The sequence below is a fragment of the Triturus cristatus genome, chromosome 8 (assembly GCF_964204655.1).
Source record: "Triturus cristatus chromosome 8, aTriCri1.1, whole genome shotgun sequence".
Classification (NCBI taxonomy): domain Eukaryota; kingdom Metazoa; phylum Chordata; class Amphibia; order Caudata; family Salamandridae; genus Triturus; species Triturus cristatus.
In genome coordinates, this window is record NC_140591.1 from 1,388,052,495 (window position 1) to 1,388,072,728 (window position 20,234).

Sequence of the window (20,234 nt, forward strand, 5' to 3'; positions counted from 1 at the left end):
GGCCTTCAGCTTTGGGTTTTACCCTCTCAGCAGAACTAGAATGCCCTAATTATTCTACCTCCTCAAAGAATCAGCAAATCTTTGTTTAGGTTCATCCCCTGCTCCTGATAGTCTTGCTAAAACCTCTCCCTTTGTGATCATCAGTAGTATTGCCTAACACCAAAATGTTGTCTTATAAGGAGGGGGTGTGGTGGGGTACAATACATTTTGGATGTTTTTCAAACTATGTCTGCATGCATTGAAAAACTGACTGTAGCCCAAAAGGAAGCCACGTACATTAGAAGATGCCATTAGGGTGTTACAAATGGTGTGAGCCTTTGAGTCTGGTAAAGCTGGATCTGTTAGTAAGTACTTCTCATGTGTAACTTCCACAAATACCTACCGCCCCTCAATAACCAATGTTGGCAGTAAAAATAATCCATGTTATTCTGGTTCGAAGATCTGAGGTCTATTTAAAGTCTGAGGGTTCCATCAGCTAGTTTATCGCAACTGGAGAAAGCCATTCTGAGGCTTCGACTAGTTCTGTACACCCTATTTTAACATCAGGATTTCTAAAGTGTGGCTTATCACCTATCAGGGCACTTGTAAGCCCAATAGGCTTATTCGAACAGCCAGGTCATGAGGGCCATTTGGAATTCTTGAAGTGAGGTGATGGTCCGGAGGCTGTTCCGAGTATTTGCGATGTGGGAGAAGGAGTGTCATCCACTTCTATTTCGGTAGATGCAGGTAGTATGAGCAAGTGAAAGGGAGGCAGAGCGTAGTCTTCTTGATGGCGGAAGTTCAGGTGGTGGTTAATGTAGGTGGGGTCCTTGGTTGCATGGAACCTTGTGTGCATGGGTCAGCAGCTTGAATTGTCATCGCTTCCTTATAGGCAGCCAATGGAGTTGTCTGAGGTGGGATGTGATGTGCATTCGTTGGGGGAAGGCTGAGGATGAGTCTGACTTTGGCATTCTGTATGGTCTGAAGTCTCTGTGGAAGGTGTGCAGCGATTTCTACGTAGAGGGCATTGCCGTAGTCCAGTCAGCTGGTAATGAGGGCTTGTTAGTGTGTCTTGTGTATGGATACCCACTTGAAGATCACATTATAGCATTCGCAGAGTGAGGAAGCGGGCAGAGGAGACTGCGTTGATCTGTGCTTTCGTGGTGAGCTTGGTAATTATTCCAAGGTTTCTGGTGTGGTTGGAGTGAGTAGGTGCGGGTCCTAGGTCTGATTGCCAACAGGCGTGCTGTTCCCAAAGATCTGTGCTTGAGTCTGGTCTGTGTTCAGCTGCAGGCATTTGTTCTTCATTCAGTCAGCAACGTTTGAGATGCATCTGTGGAAGTTGTTTCTGGTGGTGGTGGGGTAGTCTGTGTGAGAGGATGAGTTTGGTGCCATCTGCGTAGGAAATTATGTGAAGACCAAGGGATCCGACTATGTTGGCCAGTGGGGTCCTGTATGCGTTGAAGAGTGAGGCTGAGGAATGAGCTCTGGAGGACACCAGAGGTGATCTACTTTGGTTCAGAGGTGAAAGGTGGATCCTCTGTTCTTCCAGTGAGTAAGGATATGATCCATCTGAGTGCATCCCCCAACCCCCCCCCCCCCCCCCCCCCCTCTTGGATGCCGATGTGGTAGCCTTTTAATCAGTGTAGTGGGATACGGTGTCTAAGGCTGCCGAGAGGTCTAGGAGGATTAAAGCTGCCGTTTCTCCTCTGTCAAGGAGATTTTGGATGTTGTCTGTGAATGTGATCAGTTTGGTTTTGGTGCTGTGATTGCTGTAGAGACCAGATTGGGAGATGTTAAGTAACTGGTTCTGCTCCAAGTGTCATGAGTTGTTCTCTTCCATCACCTTAGCTAGGAATGGGAGCAGTGAGATTGGCTGGTAGTTTATGAGTTTGCTGGGGTCCGCGGAGGGTTTTTTGAGTGGTGGTCTGACTTCGGCTTGTTTCCATGCATTGGGAAATCTGGTGGTGGTGATGGGTGTTTAGTAGGGTGGTGAATTTCTGGCCGAACCTTTGGTTTCCGATGTTGAAGATATGGTGTGAGCATGGGTCTGTGGGATCTCCTGACTGGATGGATTTCATGGTAGCAGTAGTTTCCTGGGAGGAGAGGATATTCCAGGTGATAAGTGTGTGGTTTGTCAGTTGCGGTGGTGGTGTCTGTAGGTGTAAGTTTGGAGTTCGCAGTGTCTGTATACGGTTGCAATCTTGTTGTGGAGGAAGTGGGCGAGATTGTCACACAACTTCCGTGTGGATGTAATTTCACTGGCAGCCAGGTTGGAGAATTACTCCACTATATTGAAAAGTTCCTTGGTGGTGTTTGTGCTGGTTTCGAAGCATGCAGCAAGGCAACATCTACTGGAGCACATCCTTGACCTCTTAAAAAGCAAGAAAATTCTTCTAGCCTTATGTTTGACAGGGATTGCCCCCTTTTTCAAGACTGCCTATAACTATTGACCATGCCAAAGTTTTTATTTTGGAACACTGATTGGAAGTTTGATAGAACCCCACCAACATCCATGTCCTATATATCCATCATCTGGTCTGGTGCTCTTAGATTAATGGCTATACTAAAGCCCTACTGATAATGTCTGGTGCTCTTAGATTAATGGCTATACTAAAGCCCTACTGATAATACCCAAGCTAATATTGGAAGCCTAGGTTTGGCTATGTATACCTTTCCCTTCCCCATTCTAGCTTGAAACATTAATGTCAGCCCACATATAGCTGACTATTTCGGTTCTGTTTCTCTGATAACCTTTGGGATTTACTACTTTGAGACATGCCCAATGGTCAAGTTTTACCTTAAACATGTTCTGCTGATCAATTGTGTATAGTGAATCTGTCTGCCATGAGGGCACATTCTAACCATAAATGTAGCTTATGGGCTGTAGGGAAGTGGCCCTTTTTAGGTCTCGTCTGACCCAGCGCATGCGCTGGTCTGGCGAGACTTATTGAGAGGGCTCCAAAAAGTGCTACCAGGCCAGCCTAGAGCTACAGTGCATGTGCGCGGGCGCGCGCTTCGCTTTACCGCGATTACTTTCATTTTCGCGCTTTACCGCGATTACTTTCATTTTCGGATCACGATCACTTTCGCGGCCGCACGGCTTAGCCAATAGGTCTCGATTTTGGGACCTTATAAGTATTTAGTTATGCAACTGTTGCATAGCTAAACACTTAGAAGGTCCCAAAGGCGAGACCTATTGGCTATGCCAATGCTTGTTTGCTTTGTTACCCACACACTTTTTTTTTGCCTAACATTTCATGCAACCTGATTTGATGTGCCCTGGGTCACTGTCTATCAGGTTACCAGAGCCTGTGTACTGTACCATTGTATCCACAACTTGCACATCTCTGGCCACAGGTAAGCCCCTTGTAAAAGGTACCAAGGGCACTGTCAAGGGAAGGTGTCTAAGGGCTGCAGCACCTATTGTGCCACCCTTGGAGGCCCTGAAACTTAACACCCTCACACTGCCATTGCAGGCTGCATGTTTTTGTGCAGAGAAAAGTGAAGTCCGCATGGAACACATCGTAGTGTCACGCATACAACCCACTGACTGAGGCCTAGGTAAATCACCCCTCTAGCAGGGTGCACTAGGCCTCTGGTAAGGGTACAGTAGCATGAGCACTGTACCCCTTACAGTAGCATGAGCACTGTACCCCTACTGTGTCTTAAGTCTATTCTTAGACAATGTAAGTGTAGTAAAGCCATAAAGAGTATATTGTCTGGGAGTTGGTCATTACGAACCCCAAGGCTCCATGATGGCTTTACTTAAACCTGGGAAGTATGATAGCAAACGTCTCAGCACTTTAAGCCCTCACTGATACCATTGTGGGATTTAATGTAAAATGCCCTTGGAGAGCATCTTAGTGATGCCCCTGAAAAAGACCAGCCCTGTTGTGGTTTCTGAATGGCTGCCCGCTATTTGCCACCACCAGACTGGTTTCTGGACCTCTGGGTTGAGAGTTTCTGCGACCAGAGACTAAGCCCATTCTGGTCAGAGGTGTCCTGCCTTCTTCCCCAGGATTTGCTGTGTCCACAAAGGGGGAGCTTCAGAGGCCTGCTGCCCTTGGAAGCTGTCCCTGCCTTTTACTGCCCCCCCCCCCCCCCCTCCTCCCTCCAACTGGCTGCCACCTTTTCTGCCCCCACTTTGGGCGCGAGAAACTGCGGTAAAACCAAGCTAAGAAGAGGTGTGCCCACCTTTGCCAACCCCACCCCTCAGGTGGTGGAGGCAAGGTGAAGCACACACCCTGGTCTCCTCCATCTGGAAGATGAGGGGACTCAGACGATTAGGGAGAGGCTCATGCCCCCTCCCAGTGGAGGATGGCATAATAGGCGGTGTACCTACCACAAGGAAGGGACCCGTTGATTCTGACCTGCACACCCCTTTAAAAAACCCTAAATCTACTATTCTGGGGCAGCCCTGAACCTTGCCTCCCCAGATTAGCGGAAGAAAGAAGGAAAGAAGAGCTGTGCTGACCTGGGGAAAGAGTACCACTATTGCTTTGGCCCCAGCCCTACCGGCCTGTCAGCCCTTATCATTTCCCAACAAGCAACGGTCTTTCACTCACCTTACAGACTCTGTTGAGCAAATACAAAGCTCACGTGAGAGACTCGAAGACCAGAATCTGGATTCTGGTGTTTCTGCACCAGACATCCACGGCCCTAATTAGTGGCCCAACACCACAAGGTCTCCCCAGTGTTCTTGCATAGACCATAGAGGCAAGAAACATGTCGACCCACACTTTTTTCACTAGCTACTTGGGCACATTATCGACTTTTAAAAGTAGCACCAACTATTTTTAATCTGACAGGGGGGTCGACCGAATAAGGGCACATCTGACCTCTTCTATCAGTTTTAGCTCACTATCACTAATTGCGCTACTTAGGACACCCTTGTACTAATCGTACAGCAACTAAAAGATCTCCACCAAAGTGACCGTACGGGGAACCTGTAGGGCAATGCAGCGCCGGTCCGACTAGAAGCACCCACCCGATCAAGCATTACATCCCCAGAGATGTGTGAGGGCAACAAAGTCTTGTTGACTGTCCCACTTCTGATCTGCCTAAAACCTACACTTTCTTTTCTTCTCAGGAACAATGACACCCCTGGCCTTGATTTATTCTGTGACAACCAGCCATTTCTAAAATCTTTTGCAACGCAAGGCGTTGCATTTACCTCAATCATGCGTCTGACTCCTCTACACTTCTGCAGTTATAATTGCTGCTTTGAGGTTTGCGTTGCTTACAGCCTGAAGAATATTCTTCTAACTTCTTACTACTACAGTGGGGTATAAGTTGGTCCGTGATTAACTCTTCTAACCTGAGACGGGAACGATGGAGTTTGCCAATTCCCATTACCTTGACACAGTTGTTTTGTGTAGCTGTATGGAATTTGTCTCGTCATGGCAATATTGTCTGTCTTTTCAGATGTTTACAAAAGGCCAAACTAAGACTAAAGTATTTTCTGCTTGAGTTATGTACTTAAAAATATGCTGCCCTTCCTTGCCAAGCTCATTTAGTAATGGCACCTTCTTGTGAATGGAAGGGAAATTGACACCAATTTCTTCAAGGTAATTATCGCAAATATCAAATTCTACTCTATCCAATAAGAGTAGGTCCAGCTTGCCAAGGAAACTAGGTGGTGTTAGTGCTTTGTGGAATGCTCATGAACCACTTTAAATGAGTATTGAAAATGCATCAAAAGACCAATATAGGATAGCATGAGGAATTACCACTGTGACCAGAGACTGCGGCAGCACTGCCTCTAGAGGGCTTGGAATGAGTAATTATCAAAGGGACCAGAGTAACAGCACTGTCTATAGGACTAAGAATGAGAAAGTACCCCTGGGACCAGAGACACAGGTGACAGCACTGTGTAGAAGGCGAACAAGCATTTGCAATGCAATAGGTCTTGTACTTACGCATGTTTAAGCTATTGGTATTGTAAATGACAATGGCTTTTATTTATGTATTTTTAAAACAAAGGCATTGCCATTTACAATGTCAATAGCTCAAACGTGCGTAATTGCGAGATGTATTGCACTGCAGATGCTTGTTTTCACTTGCTAAGATTGCCCCATAAGCCCCTCCCTCTCATGGGAAGGAGGGTGCTAATCGGGAGGCGGGCGCGGACTGGCTGAGGGAGTGGGCAGCGAAGAAGCCTAAGCATGTTAATAACAGCAGCTGCTCCTGGATTAGCGCTGTCCCTAAAGCGGGCGCCGCACTCGCCATGCAAATACAAAAAAAGCAGCCGCCACTGTCCCCATCAGTGTCAAACAAAATAGTCCTCATCCACTTATAATGCAGACAGTGTAACAGGCCAAGTAAAAGGTCCAGTCGTTACGGGCTGGGACAAATGCAGACAAGGCAGTAACAAGGAGGGACTAACCAGCCTATTTACAAACCAGAAGCCAGCATTTAAGAAGTACAATGACAAGCTAATGACCAGTGTGGGCAGGCTTCCGCTACATACTCTATTACAGCATGCCTCGCAGAGCGAGCAGCACATGTGCACTGCTGCTAGTCTCAACCTAAAAATGAGGAATTGCCACTGGGAACAGACACAGCTGCATCACTGCCTAGAGGACTTAATGTGGGAATTGCTGACTGGACCAGAGAAGCAGCTAGCAGCACTGGCTAGAGGATTAAGAGGAATTTCCACTGGGTCCAGAGCAGAAACTAGCTGCCTTACTAGAGGACTTGGAAAAAGGAATTACCCCTGTGAACAGACACTGTTGCAGCACTGCTTGGAGGTCTAAGCGGGTAGTTAACACTTGGAACAGACACAGCTGCCCTTTTTGTGACCAGATAAAGATTTACAGACCGGTTTACAGAAACGGAGCTCTGAACGAATGGAACATAATTCATGCTAAACACAAAAGATTGGATGAAAAGGAGCTAGCCAGTAAAGTCCTATTTCTAACATTCTAACTTTGTGACTGCTCAACTCTATCTTCAGTGAACCAGACTCAGTAGATCATAAGTGAAAGCTAAGGTGTGAAGGGGAGAACACAGAAACAGTGGTTGGGAGGAGGAAGCAGTAACACTGGTCAGCTGCTCACGTTCGCAACATTTCCAGAACACAAGGCAGGCAATCGGACAAATAATGCACTGAACGAACTGAAATGGACAGAAGTGAAATGAGCCCTGTAACAGGACCAGGTGCTATGGAAGGGAACGACTGGCCAAAAGGAGGGACAAATGGGTATGATTTACTATTCAAAACCAAGGAATTTAGAAAGGTACCCTAAGCAACCAATGACCAGCGATGGGCCAGCTTGAAGCTCATGTACTAACAGCCCCATGCCTTGCAGAGCAGGGCATGCGCGCCGCTAGGCTTGACCTAATGAGTACATTTTCCTGTAGTGGCCTCCAGGGAGACTTTTTCTCCACTAGATGGGTTGGAAGTTGGGATGCTTGTACTGTCACGAAGCTGGAGCCTGACATTCTTGATTTGAAGTTGCCAAAAAGGTTGGTGCTGCAATGCATCAGCGCATTACTTCTCCTGGTGAGTGCGGATTCAAGTGTGCGTATTGATCGCACTCCAGTTCACTTTGCTAGTTCATGGAGATGGGCACAAGAGCATCTGAGCTGGTATTGTAAACACACTTGAGAGTTCACACATGCTAGTGGCTCAAGGTGTTCGAGTAGAAGGTTGTGTGCGGACTGTCCCTTGTGGGCAGTGGTATGCTCTTGTCCCTCAGCAGTGCATAATAAAAACACAACCAAATTCTATAGCAGTCAGCCTGTTTTAAAGTGCAGTTCTGCGTATGGTTTAAAGAACACTCTCCATTCGGGTCCTTTTTCAAGGTGGATGAGCCTCCCTTTGTCAACAAAAATGTTATAATGTGCGGGATTCAAATCTTCTTGTGTACTTCACTTTATTGGGGCCTGGATCCTTGGAGTTGTACCTTGGAGAAAAGCTCAGTTACAACTGCCCCAGGAGTAACACCACAGGGAGAACAAATAGAAACTTTCCAAGCTGGGCGTATTTTAACTTGGCCAAAAGCTGCAACAGGCTTATGAGGTTTTTTTTTAAATCCATCATGAGCTGCAAAGCATGCTTTTGCAGAGTAATGTGAGACTAGGCCTTTTGTGTAAGACTTCATCTCACCCATTGCCTTTTTAACCTTCTTTCTGACTGTTATCTCTATTTGAAGGTATGAACAAATGTAGGTTGAAGAATGTAACATTCACGGTATTTTAACATTTATACCAGAATACGTAACAAAAGGCAGGCATGACACGCTCAATAGAGGGAACATAACAAAACTAATTAATACAATTCCAGAATTAAGGGGTATAGCCCCCCCCCCCCCCCCCCCCCCAAAGACCTGGTGGCAGTGGAATTTCGGCAAAATAAACACTTCCCAGACATAGAAGATACAGTAACTACCTGGGCCTCAACAGACACAGCAGCCAAAATCTTTGCCAATAAAGGATTATTTGAGCCCTGGGGAATAACTTTGATCCATCAGACGCCCCAGATATCCATATCCCCTAACCGGAGACACTTGCTCACCAAAAGGGAACGAACCAACTGGCCGTAAACACAAATATCTCCGTGGAGTTCGCTCCACTACCCAGGAGAGAACCCCTGGAACAACGCTCATTTACCCAATCCAGCCTCGTAATAATGGACCTCCTAGTTCAGATCAGAACTGGTCATGGATCCCCTCGACATTAAACCAACAGAGCTCCTAAAACAGATGTAGCTTCTCTCTAACAAAAACACACAGAATCCATACACCGATACAGCTTACTCGGAAATAATCAAATTGTGCTCATGGAACACACTGTTCTAGTAGTATGGACCAGGACTACGAGACCCTAACCTTTTTACAAAAACACGACCTACTCCTCCAAGAGACATGGCATTTGACATATCCCGCAATTCCAGGCTTCGCAGCACACCACATTCTAGCAAAGAAGCTGTCCAAGTTTAGACATCCACGAGGAGGGCTATCGATATATGTATCGCAGAATTTTAACTGGGAAACCGAGACGTTGGATGTGGGGCTAAGCTGGGTCCAAGCAGTAAAAATAACTAGAAAGTTGTTACAACACTTTTTAATAATTAACTTTTACATTCACCCTGAACAGTCAACTAAGGAGGAAAAAATTGAAACATTAGCCAAACTCATTAAGGTCCTACAGAAATCAAACGGGCAATGTCCATTGATTTCAGGGGACTTTAATCTAAACCTAACGAGAGACGGGACACATGTACGCGCCCAGACCACAAAATCCGGATTAGAACACACAGCAACTTTTTTGAGCCAATTAGAAATACTGGGCTTGACAATCCTTAGAAGGGTAAAGAAAGGAAAAATAATAACAGGACCAACTTACACGAGTGGGGAAAGTCTCATCCACGATTGACTTTACAATAATAAGTAAGAACATTACAGCTAGTATCGTAGACTACGACATAGTCCAGCGTACAGAAAGCGATCATTATCCCCAAATCATCAGGTTGAAAACAGCAGTCACTAGGCTTAACAAGCTAATCTCCCTGTCGCATTTACCGGAGAAATTTAACTTGCGAAAAATCAGATGGAGAGGGGGAAAAACCGAAGAAATCCAGGCAACAGCAAGCACATTTATGTCAGAACGTGTACAACAAGAGGACGGAGACCACGTAAAACACTGGGAAAACCTGGTTGAGGTTTTAATTCCAAGCACTCTGCCCCCCCAGTCACACAAAAAACCAAAACCTTAAAAGAACCTTGGTTCACTGAAGAACTAAGATTAGGAAAAAAAAAATATCCAGGGAGCAACGGAACGTCCATACATCCAAAATCCATGGAACCAAACCATTCTCTCTAGGATTTTGAGGAAGAACTATCGTAAAAAGTTGTGGGTTGCAAAAGCCAAACATAAATCAATATGGCTAAAACGTTTTTCAGCCAGCAAAAAACAAAACTCTCGGGAGCTCTGGGGAATTACTAACAATTTGAACAAAGGCGAAGAGATGTCTCAAGACCCCAGCCTTACTGCCGAAGGCTGGGAAGCCCATGTAAGGAACCTTTATGCATCAAAGGTCACTACCTTATTTAACATAACGCTACGGTCAATAAAAGCAACAGACGCAGGTCATCAAGCGGGCTCCCACGAAAGCTCAAACCAGCTTAATCTGGACAAGAAAAGACAGGACTGCGACCACCCTGTTCTGACATCCCGCAAAAGTGTATTAAAACTTATACAGAAACTAAAACCCGAGGGTGCACCTGGTCCAAACGGCCTACCGACAACCGTATTTAAACAAAACGAGGACTTCTGGTCTAAACACCTTATAGCTTTGTTCAACCAAACCTACATCTTTGGCTGTATGCCTTCGTGGTAAGGAAACATCGTCCACCCCATCCACAAAAAGGGCAACAGAAGAAACCCAGGTAACTACAGGCTGATTTCCCTTCTGGACGTAGAAGGAAAACTGTATGCCTCATGTCTCTTAGAGCAGGTTCAAGAATGGGTAGAAAATAACAACCTACTCCCCAACTTTCAAATCGGCTTTAGACAGGGACAACAAAAAACCTGACGACACTGGCTCTGCTAATGGAGAGAGCTGAGAAAAAGAACCAACGACGCTTCGGGTGTTTTATAGATATAAGAGCAGCCTTTGATCGAGTGAGCCGGTCAAGACTATGGGAAAAGCTCAATGACTGGGGGATGCCCAGGACACTACTAAATGCAATAATCCGCCTATACACCGACACATGGGCAAGGGTTAAAATAGGCCGGGGTCGGAGTTTAACATCAAAAATCAAAACTCAGGACGGCTTAAAACAAGGTTGTGTCTTGGCCCTGTGCCTATTTAACCTGTTTCTGGCAGACCTAGGTAGCAACCTAGGACAAATAAATAGCCACGCACCTAAACTTGGTTATGACAATATTCCAATTCTACAGTTTGCTGTCGACATCGTTTTACTAAGTAAAACCCTAATAGGCCTACAACGCCTAATTACCAACCTCCAATCTTATTTAGAACAAGAAAAATTGGAACTAAATAGGGAAAAAACAAATACTGCGGCTAGTTGAGCACAAGAAGGTCAAATTTTACATGGACGATTGACAAGTCCGTACTGGAAGAACAGAACCACTACCGGTACCTAGGCGTGACGATTGGGAAAGGCAATTCAAAAAAAGCACACCCTGTCTATAAAAGCGAAGTCTCAAACACTGATTTATGCATATAGACGGCTCCAACTAAAAATGGGGGTCCCAATCTCACCCACCTCCTTAGGGTAATGCCTGCCCAAATTCAACCCACATTATCATACGGATTAGTAACTTGGCTCGGAGCTGAGGCCAAAATTTTAAATGAAATACAGAACAAAATCTATAAATCTGTGTTCAAATTGCCTAAATCAGCATCTGCAGCTCAAATCCGCCTTGAATTTGGTTTACAAAACCAACACACACTATCAATGTCAAGGTTTGTAAAATGGTGTCACAAACTCCGGCTAGCCCCACCTAAGTCCATGGATCACGTCTGTTGGCAAGAGATAAGCACCCAAGACAGTCTACCGGAAACTCTTGGGCAACCTACTTGAACTCCAGCCTCCACGAATTAGAACTTCTTGACACATGGAACAAAGAATTAGCCCACGTCTTTTTGTAAAATAGCCAACAAAGTGGCAAAAAGCAAATCTTTACTAGAGGATAATAAATTACTGGCTACTCGACGCCACGCTTGGACCGTAATTTCCTCCTACTCTTATCAGAAACCACAGATTTACCTAGCGACACACTTTAGTCAATACTTAAAAAAAAAAAACTTTCATTGACTACCGACTGGGCCTGCACTACTCAAAAGACCTAAGACCGTCTTGGAAACATCCGAACGAAAGTCTCCAATGTAGACTATGCGGCTACCACAACGAAACTCACCTGTTTTGCGTGTGCCCAGCGTTAATGACACTGAGAATGAAATACTTACGTGCTACCCTCCTTAATTTGAATATAAAAACATGCCGGCAAGCGATAATAACCTGGTTGAGTGGTTCTTCTCCAATTCTTGCATGCCGGGGTCTCAAATTTATGATCGAAGCTAATAAATTATTCCCGGGCAAATGAGTTGTTGTACATTATAACTAAAAAGGATCACATCAGTCAAGGCCGGACGTTCCATCATGTGACTACACCTCAAAACGTTAGATTAAGAACCCAAAAACACAATCTTTCGGGGACATTGTGATATGGTCTTAAAAAATATATATTAAAAAAAAAAATAACAGACAAAGTAATTTATGAGTGCAAGTTTTACAAATGTTTTTATACTAAATGTGGATTGTAGTAATTTTTATTAATTATGCAATAACATTGAATTGTAACATTCATGGTAGCGTTCTAGGTGGTTATTACCTTATTCCAGAGAGCAAATAAAGCAATCAGACAGATAAGTGCAGAATTAGTCTAAGAACCTACACAATCTTGTATTGGTCTGTCTTCGGGATAATGTGCTATATGTTCGAATTGCTCTGATGTACAATATGGAATGGACAATGGGGGTAGGGCACATGGACCTAATTTTTGTAGCCATTTGAATCCCAACATCAAGGTAACCCTCCTAGAAAAGTTGAGATTATACAAAGAGGCCTATACTTTTTTTTTTTTTTCTTGCCCCTCTCTCCTCTGGCTCACAAGAACCCGTAACTAAAGATCAACGTCATTAGCCTTTGTCATTCTGTCTAAATTGGATACATATAAATCTGGCTATCTGCCATGCCTACAGTTACCACACATTGTATTAATGCTTGATTCAAAGAAGTCGTAGTGCACAGTGTCTTTCCCACAATAATTGCATGTGTACAAACTCTCTACTTTGACGTGTAACATGTGGACAATAACAGATTCATGGCATTATTTGTCATAGTGGTTTTTGAACTATCAAGCCACATGCACCAATTCAACCTCCTTGTTTTGAAGTAAACGAGTAAGCAAACGTGTATAGCTGGTATTTCTACACTGTGCGACCTCCTGTGTATGAGGCAGGAGACTGTCTGAAATTGTGTGAATTCACATCCGCCATTCTTGGTCTTTAAATGCATGCATTTTTAACTTTTTCTTAAATTATACCTACTCCAAGTTCAAACGCTACATGATGGATTTGGACATACCTTGTGAATGTAGAACAGCCAAGTTTCAAAAGTTGCTTGTGTAACAAACATGAGTGGAATGCAATATTATCAGTTAAGGATCCATCCCACATCAATTCCGAAGGCATGAATAAGTTATAGTGATCATAGCGTTCCATATTTTATACTGGTAGTCGTTGCAACAGAATGGTGATCAATGCTAGGGGTAGGGCAAATGAAAACACACATCTGTCCCTTAAATGATGGGTGAACATTTATAAGGCATTCGGTTTCTTTAAGTGTTTTGGCAGCTTGGAGCAGATAGAACACGTTGCTGTTTATTTTTGCCTAGCAAAGAACACCAAGAGTAGTACATGTGCAGTAGTACTTCATTGACATTAAAAACCATTTATGATTTCTCATCGTTCCCTAAACCAGCATTGCTGGCGTCATTTAGTTTTTTTGTTCACGAAATATTATTTTATTTTCGTGTGGCGAATAAGCACTTGCTATATATAGATTCTGGTGAAGCTCTCCGTTTTATACTGTAAATCTGTAATTCATGTATGTTTTTATGCTTTCTTGCAGGTTCATGAGAAAGAAGATGACTTGGGCAAAGGGGACAACGATGAAAGCAAGATTACTGGAAATGCTGGTGGTCGTTTGGCTTGTGGTGTAATTGGGATAACTGAGTGCTGAATCCCATTGCTTTCTGCACCATATAGTACTTGTTACAGCATATAAACTGTGGTAGCTCCAGCCAGTAAACTACAGTTCAAAACTGAACGTTTGGCATACCTTCTTAAACCTAGCATGGCAGAAGCCAGACTTATCAGTGGCACTTCATTTCTATGATTTAATTGTTTTAAATTGTATTGTAGTACTAATTAAAGAATATCTGCATATTGTTGAGTGTACTGGTGTTCAAATGTATTCAGTTACACTATTTCTGTTACTACTTTTTGTGTAAAAAATTTTGATTAACCTTTGGGAGATCTGCTGGGTGGATGAAATATTTTACGTAGACCGCTATCCTTTTTGTGAACATGTGCTGAAGTTATCCTGCGGTTTGAGAACATGCCAGAAAACCTTCATGTAGGGATTAGCTATTTGGGCATGGATGTATTTGTTTATATAGTTTATGTAACATTTATTTGAATAAGTATAAGAGCACATTTTATGGTTAGGCTACAAAGCTTTGCCAAGTTCAGGGCTCTCCAAATTTAAATCTTTCGAGCACTCTTGTGTGACATGGTCAGTTACCTCCCAAATGACATCCAGTTTATGTGAGCGTTTAGTAAGTTTGTTTAATTTAAAGATATACTAAGCTACTACATATGTTTAAATTGGTATACTTTCTGTAGTACTAATGAGTGATATCATTTCTAACATATGCTATCTGAGTGGGTGTCTCAATCGCTGTATGGGTGTGTGTGACTGTATGAATCTGTAAGTGGCTTTGTTGCTTTCTCGGGTGTGCGAGTGGCTCAATGGGTCTGTCGGGCTTTCTGGGTGTAAGTATTTTCTAAGTTTTTGATCATTAAACATACTAAGCTACTACAAAAGTTAAATTAGTATACTGGGTGTACTACTAATGAGTGATAGTACTTCGCACATGTGAGTGGCTGTGTGACTGGGTGAGTGGCTGTATGAATGGGTGTGTATGTGGCTGTATAGGTGGTGGAGTGGGTTTCTGAATGGCTGCATGAGTTAGTGATTGGGTGTATAAGTGGCTGTATGGATGAGTGAGGGGCTGTTTGAGTGGGTGTTTGGTTAATTGAATTGATGTACGAGTGGCTGTATTATGAGCGAGTGTGTGAATGGCTGTATGAGTGGATGTGAGTGCTTATGTATGTGTGAATGGGTATGTAAGTAATATGGAGGTGTGAGCGCTTGTATGAGTGGTTGTGTTGAGGGGCTGTATGGGTGAGTGGGTGTGTGACTGGCTGTATATGTGAGTGTGTGTAGCTGTATGGGTGAGTGACTGGTTCAATCAATCATTTGTAGAGCGCACTACATACCCAGGAGGGTCTCAAGGCGCTGCGAGGTGGAGGCGGGGGGGGGGGGGGGCGCGCTACTGGTCAAACCGCCATGTCTTGAGTATCCTCCTGAAGGTCAGCAGGTCTTGGGTCATAGGCTCAGTGGGAGGGTGTTCCAGGTCTTGGCGAGGTGGGAGAAGGATCTTCCGCCGGTGGTTGTTCTCCGGATGCTAGGGACGGTGGCGAGTGCGAGGTCGGCAGAGCGGAGCTGGCGGTTGGGGATGTAGAAGGAAAGTCTGAGGTAGGCTGGGCCGGTCTTGTGGAGTGCCTTGTGTGCGTGGATGAGGAGCTTGAAGGATATCCTCTTGTTGACAGGGAGCCAGTGGAGGTTTCTCAGGTGGGGTGTGATGTGGCTGTGGCGTGGTACGTCGGATCAGTCGCGCAGAGGCATTTTGAATGCGTTGCAGACGTTTGAGCTTGGTCGGGGCTCCCGCATAGAGGGCGTTTCCGTAGTAGTCTGCTACTGACAAGGGCCTGGGTGACTGTTCTTCGTGTCTGTCGGGATCCACCTGTAGATATTGCGGAGCATGCGGAGGGTGTTGAAGCAGGAGGAGGAGACGGCGTTGATTTGCTTGGTCATGGAGAGCGTTGAGTCGAGGATGATTCCCAGGTTGTGTGCATGTTCGGTGGGTGTCGGGGCTGCCCCAGTGCCGTCTGCCACCAGGAGTCGTCCCAGGCTGAAGGGTTGGAGCCGAGGATGAGGACCTCAGTCTTGTCCATGTTCAGCTTCAGTCGGCTGATCTTCATCCAGTCGGCGACGGCCTTCATTCCTTCGTGAAGGTTGGATTTGGCGGTGATGGGGTCCTTGGTAAGTATCCGTTTGGAGTTGTCGGTGTAGATTATGTTGAGGTCGGGCGACGTGTGTCAGCGGGGCCATGTAGATGTTGAACAGTGTCGGGCTGAGGGAAGAGCCTTGGAGTACGCTGCAGATCTCGTAGGCTTCGGATCGGAAAGGGGGGGGAGGGATGGGGGTGGAGGAGGCTGACGCTCTGGGTTCTGCTGGAGAGTAAGGAGGTGGTCCATTCCAGAGCCTTGTCTCAGATCCTACAGCGTGGAGGCGTGTACGGTGGCAGACTTGTGTCTAAGGCAGCAGAGAGGTCCAGGAGGATGAGGGCCACGGTCTCACCATATTGTCCAGCAGGGTCCTGATGTCGGTGGTGGCGATGAGGGCAGTCTCAGTGCTTTGGTTGCTGCGGAACCCTGACTGGGAAGTGTCCAGGATTCGGTTTCTTCAAGGTATCTGGTTAGCTGTCTGACTATCTTCTCGATGACCTTGGCTGTTAACGGAAGCGGGGAGATGGGCCGGAAGTTCTTTAGTTGGCTTGGGTCTTTAGGCCTCGGCTAGCGAAGGCTGCGCTTGCGCAGTCTCGCTCGCGAGATTTAATGACTTGGAGAAGAGGGGCTTGAACCCGCCCCTCTTCTCCCCTGTTCTCCATTGGCTGGCCTCGTAAATGCTGGCCAGCCACTGGAGAAGAGGTCAGTCACTCCGATTAGGCTCCGTCCTTTTCGGATCGGGGGGGGGGGGGGGGTTTTGCGAGAAGTCTCAGGGAGGAGACAACAGCAAAACACGCCCCCGAATCCGAAAAGGATGCTGCCTTTCTCCGAGGCATTTCTGCTCTGCCTCGGAGAAAGGCGGTGGTGTGCCTTTTGCTCTGCCTTGTTGACGGTTTAAGCTGTGTTTCCACTGCTTGCCGGTTGGTGGAGAAATAAATGATTTACTCAAGTCCAACCTGATTATAGGCCATCATAGGAACCAATAACACTCCAGCTCAAGAGGTCCCGTCCAAAGACGCTATTACTCCCTACAGGTCTGGAGCGCCTCTTGATCTCAACACCAAATACTTGTACGGTATAATGCCCCCGCTGCTTTCCTCTACTCGACTTCGTGCCATCCAACCACATATCCAAACGCGTCCTGTTCCCTCTCTAAGCCAAACTTCCGCCATTCATTTTTGCTGTGCTAGACGGAAAATGTTGTCTCTCCATTGGTCTTCTCTGTACCGATAAAGGGTAGGTGAAACTAAAGCCCCCAGCGCTCCTTGCTCTCAACTCTAGATCCCGCCCTCTTTCTGCTGTACCCCACGGTTAATGTAGTCTTCTTTGGACTTCTAGTTGTTCGAGACGCGGTGCCGGAACTACAATCCCCTGCACGCCCCGCTCAGGCCTGTTGCAAGTGCTCTGTTATTGTTGTGGATAAGAGGTCAGAGCCACAGCTGATGCACGGTAAGAGATGCCGTATGTGGGGTCCTTGGGTTGTATTGGGGCTGCCTTTCTCTGCGCATGTGGTGTTGTCACATTGGGGTGCGAGTGGCGTGTGTGCAGACTAGGAAAAACAAATGGTTCCTTGTCACGGCTACACTGCGTATCATTCGTATGCACGGGGAGCCCCAGCAGCTGCACATAATATGGCGTTGGAAGGATCCATTCCCCCCACGCGCTCTGCTGCGTGCCCGTATCTTTCTGAGGCGGCCCGAGCTCCCCGCCCCGGCTCATTGACATGCAGGGCCGGCATTGGGATGGTTTCTCGGTATTCCCTGTCTGTAGATAGAGGGCTGATAAATATGGCTGTGTCAACCCCTGCGCAGGGAGCTGCTTGGGAGAATGCCTTTCGCCGATGTATCCGTGTGGGCGGAGAGGGAATATAGCTCTTGGAAAACCCCGACAGGCAAACGCAGCAGTGTCTGGAATCCGCCCTCAGAAATAATGCAGGGCAAGCGATTCGAAGAAAGCAGTGTGAAATGGAGCCTTTTCTGTCCCTGCGGTTTATAGAGGGGAGTGTGTGTGACGCACATAGATGCATTTGAGCACTGCCTCGCGAGCCAGCATCATGAACACTATATGTGATTCTGTGTAGATAGGCTGTAGGTGCTGTGGCGAGACTAACAATTGATTCTTATCATAACTTTATTTGTAATTTAAAACATTCATAATAAAAGAGGCAGGCATGACAGACCAAGCTTAGCACACCGCTGAAAAGTTTGTGTGTATCAGTGTAGGGGCAGAATTGTGGTCATTGTTCAATCCCTTCATGGTTAATTAAATGTAGCGGGGACTGAAGTTTTATAAGGATCACGTCTCTGTCTAGTCAAAATGTAGGTAATGGATCTGTAAAATAAATTGCCTTCCGATTCTCGATAGCTGTGGTTTGTGTTTATGTAATTAATGCTCCTAAGTATATAATCGCTTTGGATCAGAGATTCCATTTTTGTAAGTTTTAATGAGTGGTTAAGTTAGAGCTATTGACAATGCCGTTTCTTTAAATGTTTTAAAAACAAACAAAAATGTCATGAGCAATGCCAATCAATAGCTCTAACTTTACCAATGCCGAGACCATTGCATTGTAAATGCTTGTTGAGTAGGGCGTTGATCTCGGCGTGTTTCCAGCTCACTGGGAAGGTCGCGGTCTCTAGGGAGAGATTGACGTTGCGCAGATAGGGTACGATGGAGCTGCTGGCTTTGTTGAAGATGTGGTGCGGGAAATGGTCTGACTGGGAGCCGGAGTGGATTGGGCTCATGGTCTTGATGGTGTCATCGAGGCTCACGTTGGCCCAGGCTACCAGGGGGTCGATGGTGTGCGGAGAGTCTGTGGTGTTGAAGCGGTCTGTGGTGTTGAAGCGGTCTGTGGTGTTGAAGCGGTCTGTGGTGTCCGCTATCTTGCAGTGGGGAAAAAGCGGCGAGGGAGTTGCACAGGGCTTGCAAAGGCGAAATGGTGTTGGTGTTGGAGCCGGGGTTTGAAAGTTCCTTCACGATTTTGAAGAGCTCCTTGCTATTGTGTGCGTTGTTGTCGAGGCGGTGTTTGAAGGTGGTCTTGGCAGTCCTGATAAGGTGATGGTGGTTGCGGGTGGTGTCCTTGTGGGCTGCGTGGCTGTCCGGAGTCTGCTCACTGTGCCATTTCTTCTTAAGTTTCCGTCAGGCTTGCTTGGAGGCTAGAAGTTCTGGGGTGAACCAGCTGGCCCGCTTGCTGGTGTCTCTGTAGGAGGGTTTCTTCAGCGTGGTCGTATGAGTAACTGTATGGTGTATGGGTGAGTCAGTGATGTCACTGACCATGTCATGAGTGATGTTTTTGTGAGGTCATAACAGTGCATTTTGGGGGTGCAAGTTATTGTTGGGTTACAGATCAAAAGAGATTTATGAATAGATGGGGGTGCACAGTTCAGAGAGTCCAAAAAGCAAGTAGTTGTAGAAAAATTATTTCTTTATTTTAACTTTAAAGATTCCATCTGGTATAAAATTGTTCAGCCAACGGGTTTCATTCCCCCATAGGAAACTTCATCAGGGCTTCTGTTTTCAAATTTGAGTCACTGAGTAATTTCCTAAACATTCATAGGGTAAAGTGTATTGCACTTGAACCTATAAGTCCTAGACCAGGCTTCCAAAGCTTCCTTTTCTTTCTGTTTCTTTTCGTTGGTGAAAGGAAGTTTTGGAAGCCTGGTCTAGGACTTGTAGGTTCAAGTGCAATACACTTCACCCTATGAATGTTTTGAAAATTACTCAGTGACTCAAATTTGAAAACAGAAGCCCTGATGAAGTTTCCTATGGGGGAATGAAACGCGTTGGCTGGACAATTTTATACCAGATGGAATCTTTAAAGTTAAAATAAAGAAGTTATTTTTTTACAACTACTTGCTTTTTGGACTCTCTGAACTGTGCACCCCCATCTATTCGTAAATCTCTTTTGATCTGGAACACAGTGACTCCTTTCATCGGCTGGCCGGGTTGTTTGCACGGTCATTTCAATTATTGGAACTGGTGTGAGGTGTGGCAAGAAAGGTCCGCTGTTTAAATTGGATTGTTATAGTTTGGTTACTAGAACTGCAGAATTGCAATGGTTTTGTACGAGTGAAATGGGAGTCTAACTACAACATCCATGTAACCTTTATTTCACTGTAAAAACGTGTGTATTCTCAAAATGGAAACTAAGGTTAACTTGGTTGTAGCTAAAAAAAAAGTATTCTGTGCAAACCAAACTTGAACTACACAAACATTAGGAATTTTAAAGTTGGTGGCACCTTAAATTTATAATTTAAACCCCCACCTTCAAATTACTAGAACTCTAACACTTCCTTACACATTGGTGTGCACTCGCTAGCCACACTGCGTTACCTATAACTCACACCTTTATGATGCACTGCTTATG

At 45.5% G+C, this 20,234-nt stretch overlaps 1 protein-coding gene across 1 annotated transcript in view; it reads left to right on the top strand.

The window, feature by feature from the left end:
- SOD1 (superoxide dismutase 1) overlaps positions 1–13,965 on the top strand; it is an 87,057-nt gene extending 73,092 nt beyond the window's left edge. The window contains exon 5 of the mRNA XM_085623104.1: positions 13,647–13,965. Coding sequence (XP_085479230.1) covers positions 13,647–13,757 — 111 coding nt within the window. The 3' untranslated portion in view covers positions 13,758–13,965. The remainder of the gene's footprint in view (positions 1–13,646) is intronic.
- Positions 13,966–20,234: the final 6,269 nt, after the last annotated feature.